The following is a 16,538-nucleotide window of genomic DNA, read 5'->3' as shown; positions in this document are numbered from 1 at the left end:
TCTTCTGTAGCAGTAGCAACATAAAAGATACTGAGCACTCACTGGTCCATTTTAACAATGTGCTGAAATGGGAGATGTAAAATCTGACATGTAAGTGAAAGCCTTTCTTCATAGTTTGCAATTTGCTACCTTTTGTTGGTTGTTTTTTGTTATAGGAGGAATGCAGTGTTTTATGTATCCTGGTCTGGAAAAGGACTTAAGTTAACTTAAACGGAAAGACCAAACACAATTTGGTATAGACACAACACAGAAGTTAAAAAGCTTGCAACATATTTTCCCTCAGTAGTTTACTAGGTGCAATTTGGAGTTTCATAAAAATTAAACCTACATGTTTACTTCTGCAGTATGTTTTCTTTTTCGAGATTCAGCAGTTAAGCTATTAAGCAATTAACTTGCACTTTCATATGGTGATGTGTTTGTTTTCTTCCTGATGTAAATACAGTATATTCTTAGTTTGTTTTCATTCTTCCCCCCCCCCTCCTGTTGTAGGAGGAAAAAAAAGCTGTACCTTTCATTAGCTATTACAGTGGCAGACGTTTGCTTATTTAAAAAAAAAGTACCTTGTGTTATGGCCCATAATACAATTCCAATGACGTTTTGATGTTTTAAAGTGTGTGTTGCAGTCAAATAGTCTCCTATCTGTAACTTTGTATCCTTTTTTCATTATTTTTTTAGGGCTTGAAGGAGTTGTACAGCTAGTTTAACTTTCTGTTTTAATACCAGCAACGGAATGCTCTTTGGTTGTTCCCATTTATAGTCACAACTAATACCAGTCATTCTGCAGCATTCATTTTAGGAAAAAAAATTAATAATGCTCTTGGTATTTAATTTTATTAATCATATACATGATATACAACTTTTAGCCCAGTTTCCTGCCTTTTTGTTGAGAAGGTGTATGAAGGAGAAAGCAGTGGCTTTATTATGACCAAATTCCAATGATGGCTTTTTGCCAGTGCAACAGCAGAGAACTCTGGACAAGGATAGCTAAGGGGAGGACTATGCTACCTCCTTATTCTGTCTCCATACTTTTTTGTCAACTCTGCTTTCTTATTGGTCTCTTTTTCTGTATTCCTGCTTTCATTTTCCATTGTCTCAATCTATGAATAGTGTTTAACATGACACAAGGATCCTTCCTTTCAACTTCCCATTTTCCTTCTGTCACTCTATCATTCCTTCTGTTGTTACTTTTTATTTCCTCTGTTTTTCCAGGCCACTGTAGCACTCTGAAGTCGTGTTTAACAGAATCAGTTTGCCTTGTTAATGGGTTTGTGGTTTTTTTTTTTTGGTTGATTTGAGGAAGAGAACATTGATGAGAGCCATCGAGAGGGGAACACTGTCACATGTAGGAACACATGCATGCACTCAGCAAAATCCAAGGTCAGACGAGACAGGCAGTGGTGATTATACAGTGCAAGGCACGTGATTTTTAGATGTTGCCTCTCCTGAATTTAGCTGCTTAACTCCTCTATCTTGACTGGCAGAGACAGAGGCTCGTAGGGAGATGTGCTGTACAGGAGTTATCTTGATCGAACAAAATGTGCTGTTGATGTCCTCCTTGGCACTGAGGTTATCTCTAGCACTCCAAATTAATAGACATTCTTAAAAAATATCTGTAGTTGAAGGATTGGGTGCTAGTCTCAAAGCTTTTTAATTCTGTGAAGGAACTGAGGAGTTTCATTCTGTGTTGTCCTATTTAAGAGTTGAAACACATGTCTAGTGTTGCTAATGACTGCAGCTAAATTCTGAGTGTCAGGTGGATTATTGCAGTTATCCCTCTGTTCTGGACTCGTGTATAATTTAAAGCAGAGGCACTGATTCTTTGTCTAGTTTCTGAAGTTGCTACTTGGACCTTGATAAGGATAGTGCTTTCAAACCCTTCTGTCTGTGATGACAGACATTAATAAAGCAGCAGTGGAGAAAATACTTTTTAACACTTGATGAAAAGCAGAGAGCAAAGATTTGGGCATTACTGAAGAGGACTCTGGTTACATTATGAGCAATCTAACAGCAGAATTTTCAGCTTGATATTTTTCACGTTGCAGTAGCTGCTTACATCACTCAATTTGCATGTGAACTGAAATGAGTGCAGGCTCTTGACACACTGGGAAGTCTTTTCTAAAGTTATTGCTCCTACTAAGCTTTAGGTAATTACCATGGTTCTGTTCTGGTGACATCCAGTTGTGGTTGTTGTATTTTTTTTTTTTTCCAACTTTCCATGCATCTATGAAAATACACAATGGAAAGAGAACAGTAAGAAACATTATGTTTCAGCATGGTTAAGACCTATAGGAACAACTCTTAAATGTGTATTTGTTACCTAACCCATATAGTTTTGGACAGGAAAAACCAAAAACTCTTCCCTTATGCAGAAAATAGGAAATGTTGCAGTTAAAGACATAGTGGCTTTTAGCTTGCCAGCATACCAAAAAGGGCAAAATTAAAAGATTGAGACCTCAGAACACATAGGACATTAATCAGACCTGAATAAAAAGTTTTGTTAGTTGTTGGTACTAGAGTTCATATCTGGGCTGTATCAAAAGAAGTGTGGCCAGCAGATTGAGAGAGGTGATTCTGCCCCTCTATTCTGCCCTGGTGAGACCTCACCTGGAGCCCCCAACACAAGAAGGATGTAGACCTGTTGGAACACATCTTGAGAAGGGCCATGAAAATGATCTGAGGGCTGGAGCACCTCTCTTAGGAGGACAGGCTGAGGGAGTTGAGGTTGTTCAACCTGAAGAAGAGAAGGCTCCAGGGGGAGCTTATAGTGGCCTTCCAGTACCTGAAGGGGCTGCAGGAAAGCTCGGGTAGGACTCTCTCCAAGCTTGTAGTGAGAGGACAAGGGCTCATGGTTTTAAACTGAAAGAAGAGACATTTAGGTTAGAGATCAGGAGGAAATTCTTTAGTGTGAGGGTGGTGAGACACTGGAACAGGTTGCCCAGAGAAGCTGTAGGAGCTCCATCCTTGGAATGTTCAAGGCCAGGTTGGATGGGGCTCTGAGCAACCTGGTCTAGTGGGAGGTGTCCCTACCAATGCAGGGGGGTTGGAACTCAATGATGCTTAAGGTCCCTTCCAACTCAAATCATTCTATGATTCTTTATGGGAGGTGTCTTTTTGTTGTACACAGATTTAATAGTTGACAAACAGGTTTTATTCCATGTAACAAAACGGGTCTGTGTGTATATTTTAAGTTCCATAGGTCAGCATAACAGCCTAACTAGTTCAACAGGCAATTTTCTGTGATGTGTGTAGTGGAGATGATCACCACAAAGCAATAATGAAAACTTACAAGGTAGTAATACATAGAATGTTTGGCTTATATTTTATTTCTCTAGCAAGTTTTAGCAGGATTTTATTTTCCACTGAGAGCATGGAACTTGAAAATCAAGATATAGAGGATATTTTGGGAATAAGTAGGTAAATGGATCTTAAAAAATCATTATTTTAAATAGTCTTAGAAAAAGATGAATACAACTTTCCTTCAAGTTAGTAATTCAGATACACTGTTTTGCTGTAGTAAATAGATATTTCACAACAATTGGAGATTTGCTGTTAATTTATATCATCACTTGATGGACAGGATTTATACTACAAAGATGATAGATACATCTTTGTTAATATTTTATCTTGTTGAATCCCCTTAATGATGATAAAGATTTTGTTTTCGTGATCCAAATGTATTACAATAGAGCTTGGAAAACTGAAAGCTTAATTAACAGAGATTAAGTCTAACTGAATTCTCTGATAGACTGTGTACATAGTTATTTGGAATACAGTGGTAAATCTGGAGATCATGACTTTTTTTCCCCCCCTAAATTATGGATAACAAAATGTGATACAGGATGGACAAACATGTTACTTGGGGATGCAGCAGCTATTTTGTTTATTGGAGAATGTTGCTGGCCAGTTGTTTTTAGAAGGTCTTTGCAAGCTATTTTGCTCACAGCTTTTGACTTTGCAGACCACCAGAATCCCACCCATAATCAATCCTTATTTCATCAGTGATTTGATAGTTTCACACGAACTTTTCTCTGCCTGCTCCTCAACTGCTCTGGCCTTGCATTATCCAAAGCCCAAGAACATGACTTAGGTGGAGTCAGCATTGTCTCTGTGCTGTTTACTCTTTCTGGGTTGGAAGTATCTCAATGGTTCCTTCTCTCTGCTGGCCAAGAGCAGTATCTGGAGAAATCTGTCAGGGATGTTCAGGTGCCCAGGCTAGTGTTCTTGGGAATACTGGCTCTCACCAAAGGAGCTCACTGTGATTTCCTGACTATTCTGGGGCACAATTTAAAAACAGCTGAATGCTGTATTATTTTCTTTACTTGCTGATGTGAAAATTGTGCCTCCTCCTCCTAAAAAAAAACCCCAAGAAAAGCCATAAACTCATCCTTTAGCTATAAAAATAATGGGTTACAGTGCATGGGAAAGGAAAGTATTTGTGTCGTTTGGATGCATTCTAAGGGTTTCAGTGTTGGAAACAATGGGTGAGGCACCTGGCAAAGAGTGGCAAGTATTCTTTTGACAAGTAGTCACCTCACTGACCTGCTTATAACATTTTCAAATAACTTCCTGCCCACAATTTCAATAATGACCTTTTAATTGCTAGGAGGTAGTCACCACTGAACCACTAGTCATGTCTAAGCTTGGTAAGCCTAAGGTATCAGGGAGTATTGACTCCAGAATGATTTTTCTGCTAATGTACCAATCTAAAACACCTCAAATCACATGAGCAGCACAACTACACATCACCTGGGGTTCTGGTATTAATCTGAAGGGAAATCAAAGGAAACACAATCTTTACAGTATGGTAGACATAGAACAGCAGCTGTCCACCAAGCCAAGATCTGGTCAGGTTTTCCAGTGTTTCATCAGGCAAAATTCCCTTTGACTTTTTGAAAGTAACATGTTGGGTATTTACTTGCTCTGGAACAACTGCTCTCCAAAGAAAGATTTTCTTCTTAACCGTTAGTTTATTTTTGTGGAAAACAGAGAAATCAGATACTGTAATGCAGATTATGCAAAATTAAACAAGTAAGCTGAGGAATCATTACCCATGAGTTACCCATAAGAAATAGGGTAATACCCTTATTGGTGTCTTCTCAAGGACTTCTGTGCATTTTTCAAGGTCCTTGAGTCTCGTGTGATGTTCCCATTTTCCCCCCATGCCTTCCTAAAGAAGTCATTGTTGCTTTTCTTACTCTTACTGGTGATTAAAGAGGCAGGATGAAAAAAACAACTGTTTTGTAAAATGCTGAGTTGCTGATTCCTCCCTATGGGTTTGTGAGTGTCCCATGTCTGTCTTCTCTGTTTGCTTCACATTTCTTAGCACTAACTTTCTATCCATGTGTTGTCATTCTTTCTGAAGAGTGTTTCAAAATGAGAGATCCTGCCGTGCTAGAACTAGGGAGTGAGACATAAGAAAATCTTAGAAACGTTCATCTTACAGGGAGCACAAAAAATACATAATTTTTTCTAAATTTCTGAGTTTTTTTCTTTTTATGCTTATAACCTATGTTTAGGACCTGAACTTAAGAAAATCTCTTCCATGTCAGATATATGGCAACTTGGAAGCTGATTGCAGTGCTATGGTGAAATGGATTCAGCGAGTGGAGAATTTGGCCCTTCTCTACATAAAAGCAAGCTGTGTTGATATAAATACTCATGGGGATTCTGATAAATGTGTTAGGCTCATGGTGAGAGATTTTTATTCTTAGCTAGTCAGTTTTGTGTGGGGACAGGGGAAATAGGCATGCAATGCAGGTACATTGTTGAGTATTTCCCCCCAATTACACTATGAACAGCTTCTGAGACTGTTGATGAGTTACAGAATGCTGGATGTTCATAAATAACAGTTGGAAGACTACCAGGCTATAATACACTTGATTAAAAACACAAAAGGGTAACAAGCTAGTTAAATTAAACACTGAAACCTAATTAATGGAAAGAAATGTATGCACGTGACTTTTGACCCGTTGTAAACCTGAAAAATTTCATTTACTCCATGCTACATTTTACATTATTCTCTGCAAGATGTGTGTATATATAATGGATTCTGAGCTGCCCAGTATTCAGAAGGGGAATCAAAAACTCTGCAAATGTATCTATTAACCTTTTGCTTTTAGGTTAAAGGCTACATCTTCATTAACATTTATATGTAGAATTTCTAAATTGGAAAGCTGTACAAAGAATATAAAGATCCAGCCCACATTCCACTCCTCTGAATGAGGTGATGTGAAATAGTCAGGCACCTACACACCCACTTTTTTTTTTCTTTTTTTTTCTCCTCATAATGGAACAAGTAGGTGTGCTTTTTTTTTCCAGGTTTTTTGTCCATTTTTTTTTTCCCCAAACCTCTTTAGAGATGCAACTGCAAATGCAGTTGGGCTTGCCTGCTTCTGTGCTGGGGTTAAATTATGCAAAAGAGGAAAGTGGGGAAGAACTGTTGTGTTCTATACATCTTCCAGTGATTTAAATGTTGTGAAAGAAGAGTTACTGCTGGAAGAGCTACCTTCCATCTTGCAACTCCCTGCTGAGAGCAGGTGTTTTATGTTCATCAGGCTGACAATTGTTGTCTCTCTGAAGCATTAACATGCTGCTGATAACCAGCTGTTGAAACACATTGATTGGACCTTGTTGGCAATTGGAGCAGAATGGCTGACAGTTTGAAACTCTTTAAAACTGAGTTTGGACAGTGCAGAAACATTGTGGTCAGCCAGGAGCAGGATGTGTGGGTCCCCCAGGAGTCTTCTCCAGCATGCTGAGTTACTCTGTCTGCTTGTTTTATGACCCTCTGACACAGGCAAAGCACCAAAAGGTCTCAACCTTACGCTGAAGGCAACTTTCTGAAAACTGTGTCTGCTGAATTCTGGCTGCTCATTAAGGATGTAACTCTTCTAGTTCATCACAGGGTTGGATGTTCACCACATGTCACTCATAGACGGTCATTTGCTTGGTTGAACATTAGGCTGGGTGATGTGTCTGGGTTTGTTTTTTTGTTTGTTTCTTTGCAGTTTAGCAGCAATGGCTGTGTAGTTTCCTTACCGTGATACTGCCTTCTGGAAGGGAGGAGGCTCACAGTGCCTGCCCTGGTGACTGCTGGCTGTGGAAAGCTGGCAGAGCTCATGTGGCAGCAGGGAGGGAAGCAGGAGAAGGAGGAGGCTTGCAGGGCTGGCAGAGACAGAGAGCAGCATAAAGCAGCCATGTGGCTGGGCCTTGAGAGTGGAAAGGAAAAGTTTGTTTTTCATTTTTTTTATTTTTCTGGAAATCTAGCAGAAATATATGGAATTTGTCATAACATAAGAAATCACTTCAAAGTTTCTGGATTTGAGAGCAAGATCAGAGGGAAGAACCTCCCTTGTAAGGACACAGCAATTTGGGTAATTCTTTTTCTAATATCGTAGTTTGACTCAGGTGGCAGACCTCATTAGTTTAAAGGCTGTGACTATGGATTTGGGGTTCCCCTGAGCTGAGTTCTTGCTGCAGGGATGAGCATGAAGGAGGGAGGGACAAGAGGTGTACTCTGCTTTGGTTACAACTCTGCTTGGTGCCCTCTCCTTAGGGAGCTCCAGGCTTCTGCATACTCACAAGGGTTCCTGAGCTAATGCCAGCCCAGAGTCCCAGGTTAGCCTTGAAAAATTGGCAGCCCCAATTCAGAAAGTCAATTCAGATACAAATGCTGCAAATGGACCGCTGGTGCATGGAGGGAGCTAGAGTTTGGTCAAGGTTTCTGGCTGGTGAGTCCTTCAAGGACTACTTCAGAGTCTAACTTTGGATTCAGTTCTTGCTCAAGTTACAGTGACAGTGTGAGTACAAGCTGACTTGGTTTTTTGGAGTGGTGATATGGAAAGAAGTTGTTTTATTTTGTCAGGTCACTTTTCTGTCAGACTAGTTCATCAAGTTAATGTGTCTTATTTCAACTGAGTGCCTAAATCTGAAGTAAAGGATGAGGTAGGAGTGAGCAGGCAGGACAGCAAGGCTGTTTCTTTCAGGAGTGGTTACACTAGACTGCATCCCTTCCTGTGAGATCAGCCTCTGCTTTTTGTGAGGGAATAAAATTATATTTGCCCTATTATTTGATCAATTCTTGCAGATACCTACTTGTAGCAGAGATGTCTCGATAGGTGGTTGTTACTCTAAGTGTATGAGGACAGGGTTGGTTTTGGTGTTTTTTGTTTTTAGATGTAGCAGCTAAGGAGCTGTGACTTCACCTGATTTTGAATGATAGAGACTGAAATAGATAGATCCTGCCGGTGCTAGCTCTGAAGCCTGCTAAGATGCTATACTATTTTTTGGTGCAATGTGGTACTACTTGCCTGGTTTACTATGAATAGAGGAGAAAATGGGTCTTTTTGAAACAGTAGGCAGGTAGCAGAAACAGTCAAGATAGATTTTTAGACATATGAAATGGAAGCAAAAATGCTTAAGGTCAATCCTCACAACACATGGCATGAAAACAAATAGCTGCTTTGTACCAGCTATGACTCCAGCTGTCTTCTAGCTGTCAGGCAGATGTTTGGGTTATCTTTTTTAATTTACTTTTTATATAATCAAAGAAGAAAGTAAATTTGTATTGGGATGACCTTTGCCTCGTTGCACGTACACAAATGCATATGTTGAGCATCATAAATGCTTAATGCCTTGTAACTTGTGTGTCCAGCTGCCATGTAAGAAGATCTCTAGAACAAGAGACAAAATGTTTATTATACAAAATGTCAGTGTGGGGGATTGTATTGCTACAAGTTTCAAGCTAGGCTGATGCAATGTGATTCCTGTTGTCCTCAGAGTGGTCTGAATGGAAAATAAAATTGTGTAATTAACTGGATTCATTTCCTTTTGTTTTAAATGCTACAAATGTTTGAAAGAATCCTGTTCATGTAGCCAGCAGTACAGTGAAGTTGAAGGCCTTTTCCTTGAGAGGTTTGAAAGAATTTAGTATTATGTTGGCTTATTTTGGATTTCCTTGTAGGAGAGGCATACTTTTGGAATACAGAAGGTGATGACAGAGGCTTTGTCTGTGCAAAGTGGGATTTAGTTTTTGCATTTTCTTTTGTAGAAATTTAATCTGACTTTTCAGCAAGATACTTTCATTGTCAACGATGATCCTTCTATTCACAACACCTTTTGTGCTGCCTGATGTCAGTCTGATTTTGCTCGTGAGCTTTGATGATATCAGTATGTAATCTCTGCCCCAGTAGTAAGTCTTTAATGCCATGTAAGTGAAGATCTACCATGTATGGTTTTGCTGTGCAGCCTCTCAATCTCTCCATATTTAAACTAACTGTAAAAAAGTAGCTTTGTGTGGTTTGCAAGAGGACTAGATCAGTACACTGGAGTGTGTTAAGAGCATCGCTTCAAAATCCAGTCTTTGACAGTGTGTAATGCTTCAGAGCATCACTTCATAGTAACTAGAGTACAAGAATTGCCTTGACAGTTGTAACTTGTTCTAGATTTGCATCCCCACAGAACTGGGGTGACAACTGCAAGGTAGGTGTTTACTTCTGTTTGCAGTGAGATGCTTCTCTTGTTTCAGAGGCACTGGGTTTGCTCTGCATGGCATCCTTGACAGTGGCAATGGTCTCGGGGATACTGTCAGCTTGTCTGCAGCATAGTGTGCCCTCTACCTGCTCTTGCCTTGACTTGCTTTCCACTGGGGAGTGTTGAAACAAGATCTCAGTTTCTTTTATGTTGCTGTCTGAGCTGAGCCAGTTGGCAACGCAATGAAAATAACAACATGCTGTGTGTACCACTGTGCACAGAGTCAGCCACTGGTAAGGAACAGTGAGAGGCCAAAAGCATCATGATCTGTGATTCATCACAGAATCTCTGTAGATTAGAAATCCTGAAATCTGTGTGATAATGGATGCAGATTTCATCGAACCACAGAATGGTTTGGGTTGGAAAGGACCTTAAAGGTCATCTGGTTCCAACCCCATTGCATGGGCAGGGACAGCTCCCACTAGGCTAGGTAGCTCCAAGCCCCATCTGGCCTGGCCTTGAGCGCTTCCAGGGAGGGGTGATCTACAGCTTCTCAGGGTAACCTGTTGCAGTGTCTTGCCACCCTCAGAGTGAAGAATTTCTTCCTGATATCTAACCTAAATCTCTCCTCTTCCAGTTTAAAGCCATTGCCCCTTGTGCTACTGCTATATGTCCTTGTAAAAAAGTTGATAGTTTGTCACTGAATACAAGGAGTGTTTCTGCAAGGGTGCTAGAGCACAGTCTTGTCTGAAGCCATTTTTATCATTTTCCAGGAGCTGGGAGACCTGACACAGTGGTGTTGCTGCTGCTTGTGGAAGGTGAATGGTGCTTCCATCCTTCCTGTGGTTTTGTGACCTTCTCCCACACAATGTTAAGCAGATGCACAAGTGTTTTGACGAGATGGCAACCCCAAGTTTGCACATATTTGCAGGGATGCCATCTGTGCCTGCTGCCTTGCCCTGAGACATCTGTTCAGTAGCTCTAAGAGCATCTGCCGTAAGTGCTGGTGCTGCTCCTTGGGAGAGGCTGTGGGGCTTTATCTGGCACTTGACCAGGGATGATGGAAGTTGTCAAGTCAGAATGATAACTTTTCTTTATTTATGTTTAAACATGAAAAAGTGGAATGTTTCTAGAATTCGATACAAAAAGTAGTGAATAGATGAATTTGGCTTTTTAATACAGATGGTGGATTAAATCAACTCACCTTTTAGAAATACTTTGCTTTTTCTGCTTCAGGTGTCTTACATGTTTTCATATTGATAATGACTTGTCCGTTTTCGTTGCTCATTACATCCACTGCAGCTACTCCCAATTTACAGTGTACTTTTAGGCCCCTTTTTCTCCTGATCTGGAAATGAAATGAGCTGTCAAATGCAGAATTAAATATTCGCTATGGTTGTGACTAAAAGAAGGGGAAGAAAAAAAGAGAGCATTAAGCATGACTGAGTCCTCTTTATCCTCTCACAACAATATTAGTGTGTGAGGTACATAGGGGTTGCAAAAGTTGTCAGTGTTGTAAAACATCTTGAGTTGGTTGTGGACTAACATGCTGTCAAGCACATGGCACGATTTAAAAATATCCTAACTTTTTTTTTTGGTGTGCATAAAATGAATCTGAATTTAGCAACATATTTTTTCCTCTTCCACATTGGGATTTGAATGAGCAACCATGGACAGAGCTATAAAAAGCATTTTAATTCTGTAATTGTATAAAAGAAGTCAGCAGTAACTTACATGCTCAGCAGACATGAAAATTCTAGCAGTGGGAAAATTTCAGCCAAGGTCATAGTGTATTGCTGTTCCATAAACAGTGAGCCTTAATACCTGCTTTCTGAGATTGAATCTGTCAAAATGCATGTTACTTGTGATCATGCCAGTTAAAAACCATAAAAATAAGTCCTTGTTGAGAAATAAACCAGGAAATGGCCACTTGGGGTTCACAAGTTGACAGATTCCTAACTGTCTCACATCTCTCTCAGTTGGAAAAGGTCTTGAGGAGGGTAGCAGGGGGCTGACTACAGCACAGGTTGACACATAGGCTTCATGCAAGTGTGATGCAGAAGCAGAAATGGTTGTAATACTCAGTGGTCTCCCTTGGGCTTTTGGCGTGGATCTCATGGCAACACTGAAAGTTCACACTTGATTACTGATGATACATTTATTCAGGTGGTCCCATATTCTGCAATCCTTTCGGGAATCCTGTCTTGTTCTGTTTCTGTTTTCTTCCTTGCAAAATACTGTGAAGTACCTATAAAAAGACAGAACTGTTGGAGATCAGTTCGTTTTCTTGCCTCTTGTATCCTAGTTTCTGTTAATTTCCTGCTTTTTTTTACCAGTTGGTTTATAGTAGATGAAAAACTTGTGCAGTGGCATTTCAAGGCAAGGATAACATAGATACATGAAAAAAAATAATTATCTAGCTTTACTAATTATTTTCCCACAGGCTGATGATTTCATGCCTAAACTTATGTTTTTCTCCTCATTTATCTTCCATTCCACAATTTGCAGATTAGTACAGGGCAGGTGCATTTATTTCCAGGAGTGAATGGCCTTGATGTCATTGCTTTTGAAGAAGTGCTTCCTCCAGAGTATGGTAGGAGGTGGAAAGAAAAGATGATGTTTGCTATTGAGAAACCTATTTGCACATGAATAGTACCCTGGTAGAGAAAAGACAAGTAAATCATCTGAGCTATGAGCATGGTGAAGTGTGTATGTAGTCAAGTTCTTGACGTGAATTTGTGCATCTTCAAAAAAATAATGAAAGAGCCTTGGTTTACACTGCCTTGTGCTTTTAAAATCTTTTAGATAGTTACATAGTGGGCTGATCCAGCCCATTTCTGCTGTTGGGATTTAATTGGCTGTTGTTTACTGAGGTTTGTCTTTTTACTAAAAACCCCACCACATTGTGTAATAAGCAATGTTTCTTGTGCTCTCAGGATCTTAAGCTTCTATGATCAGCCATGTAAAAATATACATATATTTATACAAATACTTTGTGTGTGGTAGAGGTATTAGAATGTTAGGTAGCTCTCTTTCATTTTTTTTCAAGTTTCCTGCCTCATTGCTGTTTATCTGAGCAAGAGAGAAATAAAGTCTCTTTAATGACTTCCTTTTGTGCTTTGACAGCAGATGGCAATTAAGAAACATTTAACTTTTTAAGTATGACTTCACTGACAGTACTTGTCCTGGTGGTTTCCTGACTTGAAAATGCCAACAGCTGCAGGTTCTGTGTTGACTGTGCTCTTACTAGAGCACCAAAATAAAATATTAAAAAAAAAAATCCTATTCGGATTTCTTACAAATGTCATTTAGGTATCTTAAAGGGTGGTGGCAGTGGTGGTCATTAATCATCAGTCAGCTCTCCTGTTTAGAAAACTTGTGCCTTTATGTACATGAAGCAGTCAGTTCTTTCACAACACCAGCCTTTCTTATTTTTTCCACTCTGTACTGCATGTACTTATTTGTATGTATGCCTGCTGTGTTTTCATTCCATTTTGGTATTGCCTTTATCTGACTGTGACTGGTTTTACTTTGCCACTTGAGTCTTTCATTTGGGTGACCTGATAATGCTCATATGTTGTTGCAGGAACAATGTAATTGCAAAGCATTGGCAGGATGGAGCAGGGTTTGAGTTTCTCTTTTGGTCAAAATTCATTGTCTAGGTATTCCCCTTCTTGGTCTGTTGCAATCTTTTGCACAATTCCCAGCTAGTGTTTTCTGTCCTGAGTAATTTCCTCACAAAGGATTCTGTTTTTCAGTTTTTATGTTCTAAAAAGCCTCCACTTGACTGGTAAGAGCTATTGTTGATAAAGTGCACACACCTCATGTGTCTCTGCGCGCTATCAGGGTCTGTCACAGCTGAGGAGTGTAAAAAGCTTGTGAAGAAATGAAAATCGACACCTAGATACTTTTTTTTTTTTTGTGGTGCATTTATTTTTTGAAAGTGGATTTCATTACCCCACACCAGCCGGCATCTTCCAACTGCCATGTTAAATTGACATTGCCCAGTAGGGAAGAACATGATGCTGTGGAGGTAGACGTGAGTAGGGACTAGCTAGATAACCTACCATCTGCTTTTAGTTGTAGAGGTTTTTCTACTATAAAAGGTGGTCTGCATCTCCTCCCTTCTATAGCTAGGGCTTCATGATAGGAGGAAAAAGGGAGCCTCTTTTTGATATGCTGTCCTACCACCTGTAAGGGCAAAATTCACCCTAAAAGAAGAACTGACTCCCCTATTCCATCATGAAGCCACTTACTAGCTGTACTTTGTTAGTTCTCTTATGGCTGTTCTCTGGTGACAACTGTCTGAGGGTTTTGATTCTTTATGCTAGGTGTTGAGACACCTAATCTAGCCAGGAGGATTTGTTCCCTTGTGAAGCTGAACAATTACAGCTGCAACAATAAGTCAGAAAATGAGTTAAGTAAATTTGCATGTAGGGGAGCCTTAAAAGTAAACAGGCTTTTAAAAAGGTGGATTTGCAAATTGTAAATACAGATTTAATGATTACTTGGTGGTTTCTTCACCTTAATAGCTTGTTTGTTTGTTGATAATGATATGTACAGTCCTTTATTTTTGCACTTCCTACAAATCCTATTTAATAAGAATATTTTGTGGGAAAGAATGAGGGTAATTTTCCTGTAGTTTAGCCTGTTGTATACATAAAAAGGGGACTTTGGTTTCCAAGACTGTAAAATGGTGTTTGGAACATGAGCTGTTCTCCTGTCATGGGTATTTTCTAATGCACTGAATGTGTAGCCTTGTCTCTCTGCCTCTTTTAAAAAATGAACTAGTAGCCAATCCATGCTGAGTAGCCTCTTAGATTGTGAACCTTACGTGTGGTGGTTGCTTAAAGAAGTCTATGAATTAAGAAGAAAGCGACAGAAGCAATGACTAAATGAAAAAAACCAAACACAACGAACAACAAACAACCACCAAACTGATTTTTCTTTGTTTTGAATGCAGCTATTTTGAACTGGAGAGCAGTGGCCTACGGGATGAGATCAGATACCACTACAGGTTTAATGGGAAGTCAAGAACAGAGGTGTTTCCATATCGTCTGGCAGATGGGCAGTGGCATAAAATTGCTGTGTCACTTAGTGCATCCCACCTTCTGCTCCACGTGGACTGCAATAGGTAAGAAAATATGTCCAGTAATTTACTGTTCTTTTAAAAAAAATGCTTTCTACTTAGAAGAATAAAATTGGAAAAGGAGATTTTTTTTTTGTTTTGTTTGTTTAAATACCTAGTTTAAAAGGCACAGTAAACTGCCATGGGATAAGAAAAGGAAAACAAAGCATTAAAATGAAACAATTCATTGTGATTATGAACAAATGTGGAAAAGGTTGATTGCTGACTGGGGAATATTAAGTGCATCTCTGTAGTTCAGGCACTAACTGTTGTTGTGTTTGACTGTGATTGCGTTTAAGTGTGATAGATTGATGTGCAGTCTGTTCTGAACTGCTTCACTCAGCATACCTGAAAACTTGAAGAATTGATGGATATGTCAGAGGCATTCTAATTTTATTTTGCATAATCAAGCAATGATTTTTCTGCCCTTTTGCTCCACTTTGAAACTTCTGAGAAAACTGGAAGCTTGTTTTTGCATGTTTAAAACTGGTGCTTTTTATTTTCTGAAGGGTGTTTTGTTCGCCATTGCACTTTTTTCCCCTTTAAAAGTTGTAAAGACTGCAAGATGGCAGATTGTCAGGATTTCAAGGAACAAAAAGCAGCAAAAGTAGAATCTTTTTTCCCTTGGGACTTGATCTCACAATGTATTGAAGACTTCAGCTTTTGCTAACATAGTTGTTGATGAGAAAATCCAGGAAACTTGAAACTAGGACCTTCACAATAGTCTTTAGGAATGAGGAAAATGAACCATTACTTTGTCTTCTTGCACCCTTTGCCTTCAGTGAGAGGATCAGCATATGCGTTTTGGAATTGTGGCATTTAAATGGATAGGGTGATGGTAGCAAATATTTTTTTCCTAAAACCTTCATTTTATTCAGGTGGCAGAATAAAATCATGTGAGTATTATAGGCGTGGGTGGTTATTGGAACATTTGAAGAAGTTTAACTTTTGACTTGAGTAATTATGAGGTACTGTTTTGTGAACAAGCTTACAATCATTTTCTGGAGCTGCACTGACTACGGACAGTAAAAATTGAATCTGAAGGAAGGTTGCTTATTGAATCCTTTTATTTGGACTCTAGAAGCAAGGAAATGCTTCGAGCAATTTTAATTATTTTGAAGCATGAAATCTACAATTTGTAATGACTGTCTTCATTTCACTCATCTAATTTCTTTATCCTACCATTATTTGTATTTGTTATATTATTTCTTTGCTTACAACAGTGTACATTTTTGTTTATTTGAGGTACTGTGTTTTGGGACACATTCTTCATTATATCCTATGATTTTTTAATTATTATTATTATTTTTTTAATGAACTGCAAATGGTTTTAGGAAGATCCTTTTAGCACATTGTTTTGCTATCAGTATGCACACAATAAGAAAGGAAGACAACACAAGAATCCTGCCTGGTGCAGAAGTCTGTCAAGGAACAAGAGAGCTGCACAGGGTTATGGTTGTGACCTGGTTTTCTTTGCAGCAACAGATAGCAATAGGCAAATACAATTACAGAATGAGCTGTGCTGTCTGGTGAGATGATAAATATGTACAACCATCTCTGTCAGGTAGCCCTAAACAGAGCTCATCCATCTAAGATTATCTTTGAAGGCGATACATCTCAAGGCTGCTCCCAACATCATTCTGTACCCAAATGCCTCTATATGGCTGTGAGTTTGTGGTACTTTATGACAAGTCCTGTGGAACAGTAATGGGAATAGTTTTGAAAACATGACTCGAGGACAGATCATACAAGTCTAAATTAAAAAAAGAAAAGGGAAGATTTTAAGTTCCCGACTCAGCTGTAACATCTTTGTTTAGTTAATTTGAGAATATCGTGAAAGATGGTGTTATAATTTCCTTTATTGTGTCTTAACTTGCTACATCTTTGCACCCAGAAGAGGAGCCAGTGTCCTGTTCACTTTGCATTAGCATTTCCTGCT

The 16,538-nt window shown here is 39.2% G+C and overlaps 1 protein-coding gene across 1 annotated transcript in view; it reads left to right on the top strand.

Annotated features, from left to right (window-relative positions):
- The window catches only part of NELL1 (NEL-like 1 (chicken)), a 281,278-nt gene that overhangs the window by 20,854 nt on the left and 243,886 nt on the right, over positions 1 to 16,538 (top strand). The window contains exon 3 of the mRNA XM_009995858.1: positions 14,435 to 14,605. Within this exon, the coding sequence (XP_009994160.1) occupies positions 14,435 to 14,605 (171 nt within the window). The remainder of the gene's footprint in view (positions 1 to 14,434; positions 14,606 to 16,538) is intronic.

The sequence above is a fragment of the Chaetura pelagica genome, unplaced genomic scaffold (assembly GCF_000747805.2).
Source record: "Chaetura pelagica isolate M959 unplaced genomic scaffold, ChaPel_1.0 scaffold164, whole genome shotgun sequence".
Lineage (NCBI taxonomy): Eukaryota > Metazoa > Chordata > Aves > Apodiformes > Apodidae > Chaetura > Chaetura pelagica.
Note: the sequence above shows the minus strand (reverse complement) of the source record. Positions and strands in the feature narration are given on the sequence as shown.